This window comes from Xenopus laevis, chromosome 1S (assembly GCF_017654675.1).
Source record: "Xenopus laevis strain J_2021 chromosome 1S, Xenopus_laevis_v10.1, whole genome shotgun sequence".
NCBI classification, from domain to species: Eukaryota; Metazoa; Chordata; class Amphibia; order Anura; family Pipidae; genus Xenopus; species Xenopus laevis.
Genome location: NC_054372.1, coordinates 151,825,499 through 151,833,584, shown reverse-complemented (window position 1 = coordinate 151,833,584; position 8,086 = coordinate 151,825,499). Strand labels below are relative to the sequence as shown.

Genomic DNA, 8,086 nt, shown 5'->3' with positions numbered 1-8,086 from the left:
TGCTGCCTGGCCAGTATGAAACACGATTGATGACAATGTTTTGGTACGTCAATTAATAGGGAATAAAGATAAAAATATAAAGCAGCCATGGATTATCAAATTTACACACTTGTTCCAAAAGCAATGAGCTTTTACTAGATGCACATGGTATTTTATTTACTTAGTCAGGAAGCCATTTTTAGGCTCTTTACCAGGCTTGTCATTTGCCAAGCTACTGGTGACAGCTCCTGTCACTGGGAGAGGAGATTACTGCTTCGCTTAGCTGTCCCTTTAACGCCGCCGTCCGCTTCCTGCCGCGCATGCGCACCTCGCTTCTTCGCTTGTCATCATGGCGGCGCGGGGCCATGTGCAGGATCCAAACGATAGGCGGCTTAGACCCATCTACGGTAAGTCCTTGTTGAGGTGTCCTCTGTGGGAATAAGAACTGTGGGCCTCTGTGAGGGTGATACAATGAGGGTTTCCATTGTGGGCTCAGGGGATGACGAGAGCCATGGTTGCTGTCAGGCCTTGGTTCAGAGCGCCGGCTTGAATGATTTGTAGGCTTGGATGAATGGAGAGTTCCCTGGGGCTCGGGGAGGCAGCACGATAACGCCCAATACAGGTTCCAGTCCAGCGAGGGATGGGTTGAAGCAGTAGCTTTTTACGATTTCGTGTTGGGGGACCCTCAGGCGCATGTGAAGCCCCTTATTATATACAGCATTGATTCAGGCTCTTGACTTTACAATAGGTTTCCTCATAGTCTACTTGTTAAAGGAATTGTTCAGTATAAAAATAAAAACTGGGTAAATAGGCTGTGCAAAATAAAAAATGTTTCTAATATAGTTATTTAGCCAAAAATGTAATGTATAAAGACTGGAGTGATTTGATATATAACAAGTCAGTCACAACTCTACTTCCTGCTTTTCAGCTCTCTTGGTTTACACTGACTGGTTACCCTGGTTACCAGGCAGGAACCAATCAGAGAATTGAGAGGGGGCCACATGGGTCATATCTGTTGCTTTTGAATCTGAGCTGAATGCTGAGGATCAATTGCAAACTCACTGAACAGAAATGTACCATGTGGCCCCCCTTCAAGTCGCTGACTAGCTCAGAGTTATAGAGCTGAAAAGCAGGAAGTTGGATTCTGGCTGTTTTATTAGACATCCAGTCACTCCAGCCTTTATACATTACATTTTTGGCTAACTAAGTATATTAGAAACATTTTTTATTTTGCGCAGCCTATCTATTTACCCAGTTTTTATTTTCACATTGAACTATTCCTTTAAGTTGTAAAGCTGCCTGTGCTGTGTGTGTAGCAGGGGAAGAGGGGACTTATGTTTCTCTACATGGGGTTTCACGGGAGAGCTTATAACTGTATATTAATGTCTATTGGTCTCTTTTTAAGGCAGATAAGTTGTTTGGACCTATAGTGTGCATTAATGGTGTTCCCTCTCCTGCTGCTAGGTCCAGGCTGAGAGTCAAGATATGCACTGGCATTTCACATATAGCAGAGGCCAGGACTGGACTGGGATTCAAAATAGGTCCTGGCATTCAAAATAGGTCCTGGCATTCCTAGTACACAGAGGCCCAAACAGCCCCCAGCAGCCCATTTAATAGTCACTTTCTATGGCATCTTACAGCAGCCCCTTTGGCATGTGCCAGAACCCACAAATTGCCAGTCCGGGCCTGGCAGAGGCCAAAACAACTCCCACCAGATCAATACGTAGTGACTGACTGTGGCAGCCCCTCTGCAATTTGCCAGAATCTACAGATTACTTTCTGGGCCTGGCTCTTGTCAAGGCACTGCACTGAATGTATGCTTCTTTGCATGCCTGCTACCCAGTGCTAATACACAATTCTCCACACTGCTGCACAGGGCCTATGAAACAGGGTATGTTATTTTCAGATAGCCAAAGAGGCAAAGATAAAGTCTTACGATTTTCAAAAAAGTCGGCTTGTCCCGACATTTTTCATACCATGGAGATAGGTCGTTTAGTCGATCAGACCGGTTATATTTCTGTTGGCTAGTGATCATTTCTCTGCATGTTTTGCCTATCAGACAATATCGATGGGTGACTGTCACTGCTATTTGTCGGACATAACTTTTGTATGATTGCTGTCAATCGTTTGATTTGTTCTCTTTACTACTTTATTTAATCTGAATGGTTAGTGGCAGATTGGATGATTGCGATGTCAGATCGTTAGATACAAGGCGTCTTGTAATATCTGCACGTCTATGGCCAGCTTTACATAGACTACACTCCAGAGCATCCAGTCTTTTAGTGTGGAGTCTCTTCTTCTCTTTATGCCATGCACACCAGCATTCCCGGACTGGCAATCTGTGGGTTCTGGCAAATGCCAGAGGGGCTGCTGTAAGATGCCATAGAAAGTGATTATTAAGTGGGCTGCTGGGGGCTGTTTGGGCCTCTGTGTACTAGGAATGCCAGGGCCTATTTTGAATCCCAGTCCAGTCCTGGCCTCTGCTATATGTGAAATGCCAGTGCATATCTTGACTCTCAGCCTGGACCTAGCAGCAGCAGAGGGAACACCATTAATGCACACTATAGGTCCTAACAACATTTTAGGGGGGCTTATCTGCCTTAAAGAGAGACCAATAGACATTAATATACAGTTATAAGCTCTCCCATGAAACCCCATGTATAGAAACATAAGTCCTGAAATGGCAGGGCCTATTTAAATTCTCAGTCCAGACCTGCACACCAGAGCCCAGTGTGCTGCTACACATACTGCATGCTATACGGTCAAATGTCTTGCAGCCAACACTGTAAGGCAGGTGTCTCCAAAAGGTAGATGGGGATCTACCAGTAGACCTTTAGCTGGTGATCAGTAGATCTCAAGACACTGTCAACAAACAGCTTGTCTATATGTCTTTTCATTCAGATATTTATTATGTTAAAGGGATACTGTCATGGGGAAAAAACATTTTTTTTTTCAAAATGAATCAGTCAATAGTGCTGCTCCAGCAGAATTCTGCACTGAAACCAAAAAATTGTTTTTTCAAAATGAATCAGTTAATAGTGCTGCTCCAGCAGAATTCTGCACTGAAATCCATTTCTCAAAAGAGAAAACAGATTTTTGTATATTCAATTTTGAAATCTGACATGGGGCTAGACGTATTGTCAATTTCCCAGCTGCCCCAAGTCATGTGACTTGTGCTCTGATAAACTTCAATCACTCTTTACTGCTGTACTGCAAGTTAGAGTGATATCACCCCCTCCCTTTTTCCCCCCCAGCAGCCAAACAAAAGAACAATGGGAAGGTAACCAGATAACAGCTCCCTAACACAAGATAACAGCTGCCTGGTAGATCTAAGAACAACACTCAATAGTAAAAACCCATGTCCTGCTGAGACACATTGTTACATTGAGAAGGAAAAACAGCAGCCTGCCAGAAAGCATTTCTCTCCTAAAGTGCAGGCACAAGTCACATGACTGGGGCAGCTGGGAAATTGACAAAATGTCTAGCCCCATGTCAGATTTCAAAATTGAATATAAAAAAATCTGTTTGCTCTTTTGAGAAATGGATTTCAGTGCAGAATTCTGCTGGAGTAGCACTATTAACTGATGCGTTTTGAAAAAAACATGTTTTCCAATGACCGGATCCCTTTAAGCTGAACCACCCCTTGACTAGACATGCTGCCTTTCTAAAACATCATATCTAGTTTACATGTAGGGCAATTTCGTTTGAGGCACATCCACGTTTGTCTGCGTTGTGATATGTTGCACCATATGACCTATGAACTTATAATTTAGAGCCAAGCTGGTGTGAGTAATGGGGTATTCCCAGGTGGTCTCAATTGGATTCTTGCTATGTTCTCTTGCTGGATTAAGGCATGAGTGGGTAAGGGTCTGGCTGTAGTAGAGCTGTAGTGGATTTTGATGTGTGTTTCATATGTAGAAGGCCAATTTACAGCATTGTTACTGCAGTGTTTTGTATCATCAGTGCTAGTACTCAAGTCAGAGGAAGCGAAATGGACTGTGGCCTATTTACATAAAATTACTTTTTGAGCACCATGGTCATTGTATTATTTTCCAGCAGAAGACAAGTCTAATGTAGTCACTATAACTTGCAGGTCAAAGACCTGTTGTCTTTTGTGATTAAAATTTTGGTTTGGTTTTTACAATATGTTTGTCTACTTTTCCTGTATATGTTTACTGGTACTGCTTTCTTCAAAAAGAATTACCAGCACAACATGATTAATGCAAAAGGGTCAAAAGCTCCAGTGAACATAAATATACAAGACCTTTTACCTGCTGCATTTGCCACATTGTACCAGTAATTTATTTGGAAGTCAGGAGACATTGGTGGGTGCTGATCCCTTGCAGGACACATCAGGAGAAGCGAGGGCATGCGAGTGGGTTTTACATCAATGCTGGCTCATATTAATACTTTGATAGAAATAGACAGCTTTATAACCTACAATCCTGTATAATGGAGCTTTGAACCCAATTAGTCGATGACCTAATACTTGTATTTCTTCCTAATATGTTCGTGACTTCTGGAAGTTCTTATGGGGCTTTCCTTTATTATAGCCTGGGGCAGAATATGTACTAAAGCGCTACTAGTTCACTAGATAAGATCTTGGCTTCAGATGTGCTTGTTGGGAGTCTGGCCAGATCCCGATGAGAGCACGGGAAACAAGATCTGTTATTAACCAAGTGATTTAATGTATGAGCTCATTGTTTTTGAGCATATAAAACTGGAGTTCTCTATTTGGTCAGCTGAAATCTCACCTGTGGGGTAATGCGCATACTGCCCAGGACCTTGTGGGACCATTTGAGGCTTCAATCTGCTGACTGTATCGGGATCTCCCAGTCTTGGTTGCAGAGAGGGGTGCTTTGCTAATTTGCTCACTCTGTAATGTATATCTTTTCCATCTCTTATCTGTAATAAAACATTTGCTAATACATAGATATTGTGTGTTAATTGTTTCCGAGAGACTCATAGAAACTCATAAAACACCTACCACCCTTATTTGGGTCACATATATTCACATACAGTATATGTATATCTCATGGAGAGTTCTGACTAGCTTTGATATTGCTCCGTTGCATCTGCACCCAGGAGTGTATTTTACTCATTTAAAAAAATAATAAAAATAAATAAAAAAAAAAAGGTTCTCAGTGCTGGTGTGCTTCTATAGAGCAGATTGTCTTATATAATTTAACACTGTCTTGAACCCTTTGATTGTGTATGCTATACATATTGTTTATTTATAGAAAAAACCCCATCATTTTCCCTAACGCCTTATAGGTTGTGGGAGTCTGTTAAACACATTACAGCAAACAGATGGTCAGAGGGCCCTACTTTATTATAATCTTTTACAGGATTTGCTGTCTAGTATTCACATCGGTAAATTGTCATTAGTGTTATGCAGGCTCTGATAAAGGATCCTAATGAAAGAAAACCTTTTACATATTTTTAATATATAGCATAAAGTCCTTCAGGGGTTTCTGTATTACTACTACATTATATAAAGCCTTAAAATAGTATATGCAGTGACACCTTTGTTACAAAACAATGATTGCATGTGTATATCTATATCTTAAATAGAAATGCCGAAATCTTTGTTGTCAACTGTTTGACACTTTATCAAATCCTACAATGGTCGGACACACCTTTTTATATTATCTAAGAAGGCATGCAAATGGGAAACTGTTAATCATGGTCCCCTCTGTGTAGATGGAATTTTGTTCCCTAACTTGACCATGGCTCCATAGACTTTCTGTGTATGATGTATTTGTAATGTTAATGTGATATGAGGAAATTGCATATTATTTTGTCTGTCTTAAATACAGAAAAGTAGAGAAGATAAAACATGCTGCGTCATGCTTGATTGCATCTGAATTTAGGCAATGCTGCATTTTTAGTTAGTCTGAGCTATCCAGTACACTGGGCAAAGTTGAGATGCTGATTTCTGTATTGTTTAATTTGGTCCCTTTTTTTACTTTTTGATGTTTATATTTTAATTTTGCTTTTATTTAGATTATCTGGACAATGGGAACAACAAGATGGCGATCCAGCAGGCTGAGAAACTGCTCAAAAAGCACAAAGATCTACACTGTGCCAAGGTAGCATTAGTCCTTTAAGGGATCACACATGGCTGTAGAAAATGCCTTTAGTAGGATTTTAAAATAGCAAGAAAAGTAAAATTAATGTAAATTAATAATCTTATAACTGTATGTTTGGAGTGTTTATTGAAGCTTTTTTTATTTGTCTAACCGTCGTTATCATGACCAAGCATTTTTATAAAATCTTTAGCCAATTCCTAAAAAAGATTAAGGCTAATATGCCTGAGAGTTTTCAGTGCAACATGTTTAACAACTGGGCCAAGGATTAAGGGGGATTTGCACCACATTGCATACAACGTAATGTTAAAGAGGTAAAATTAGTTGCTGGAGGTGACACGGTTTTAATAATTGTTTTTTGTACTGATATAGTGCATGAAAAATATCTAAATATCTACAAGAAAAGCTGGAACTCAAATAACAAGGCAACACATTGATTGGGTGCAGTTCAGCAACAACACTGATCCAGTGTCCGAAAATAGATGCACTCATCTATATGATGCTATAAATTATTTATTTGACACCAACAAAATTTTGTTTGACTTTGTGTGAAAATTAATTTGTAGGTATTGTTTTTCAGGTACTTAAGGCTATTGGACTACAAAGGACTGGGAAGCAAGAGGAAGCATTTGTTCTGGCTCAGGAGGTAGCAGCCCTAGAGCCCACCGATGATAACTCTCTGCAAGCACTCACCATCCTCTACAGGGAAATGCACCGGCGTAAGGACATACTATTATAGCTCTTTGGCTGCTGTACAGATGGACAGTTTTTCACCCTTTTATTAAAGTCATTAGCAGCCTAATACATACTACCAATTGCAACATAAACATATTAGATTCAATAAGCTACTTTATTTTTAATCCTTTAAACCAAAAGCAAGAAATGGACTAGTAGAAAGCAATCTTTCAAATGTGAGGCAGCTTCTGCAAAAAAAATAAGGCTTTCTATAAACCTGGATGATAGAAAACACGATATATCATTTTTATATTTCTCACTTAGTTATTGTACTATTATTATAGAACTTGTGAATTAAAGTTACACAAATTAAAATAGTATCTCCAGGTAGCACGGTTGTTTTAATGTTATCCATAGCACAAAGCTTAGTTTTTACTGGGGACACGTTACTGTATTGAGCTCCCTGACTGCACTGAATTTTAGGCTGGATGGGGCTCATGATTGCAGTTACAATACATTAAATGCCTACAATGGATGGCTGTTTTATTCATGCTTATTGTGATTTTAAGCTTGTTAAAGTATTGTGAGAAATTGTCTTTTCAGTGGCTGCAAACCACACTGGCATGGCAAAATCTAGCATGCTTGGGTTTTTGAGAGGATGCACCCCTTGTTCTTCAAATGTGTCTCAGCTTCTTCACTTGTGTCTTAGCTGACTCCCTCCCTGGCTTCATAAACACCAAATGATTATGTGTACGTTCAATTGGTAGTTAAAAGGGTGGTTCACCTTCAAACAACTAGTTGTTTTCAGATAGATCACCAGAAATAACAACTTTTTCCAATGACTATGTTTTCTATGAAAAATATATATAATATTTTTCTAATATTGAAGTGTAAAGTGTCATTTTTCACCTTCTAAAACAGCTCTGGGAGGGGGGGTCACCGACCCTGTAAACTGTTCTAAATGGATACATCTAGTTGATACATTTCTTATCTTTGTCCCTGCTGAACAGAATCTCTTGAGTTTGATTAAAGACAGTTGTTAGAATTGATACAATAATTGCTAATAGTCCACAAATTCTGTTGAGAAATGTATCAACTAAAGCTGGCCACAGACGCAAAGATCCGATCGTACGAATCAACGTACGATCGGACTTCCCCATCTCCCGACCTGCCACTAACTGTTCCTATCAAATAAAGTAGTAAAAGAACAGATCAGCCGATGTTCTGCCCCTGACAGCAATTGTACGATAGTTATGTCCAACCAAAGCTAGTGACAGTCTCCCTCTGAAAATCGTACGATCGGCAATACATGCAGAGATATTACCTACAGCCGACAGAAATTT

At 39.9% G+C, this 8,086-nt stretch overlaps 1 protein-coding gene across 1 annotated transcript in view; it reads left to right on the top strand.

Annotated features, from left to right (window-relative positions):
* The first annotated feature begins 230 nt into the window (after positions 1–230).
* naa25.S (N(alpha)-acetyltransferase 25, NatB auxiliary subunit S homeolog) overlaps positions 231–8,086 on the top strand; it is a 35,199-nt gene continuing 27,343 nt past the window's right edge. The window contains exons 1-3 of the mRNA XM_018244223.2: positions 231–386; positions 5,986–6,071; positions 6,649–6,787. Coding sequence (XP_018099712.1) covers positions 329–386; positions 5,986–6,071; positions 6,649–6,787 — 283 coding nt within the window. The 5' untranslated portion in view covers positions 231–328. The remainder of the gene's footprint in view (positions 387–5,985; positions 6,072–6,648; positions 6,788–8,086) is intronic.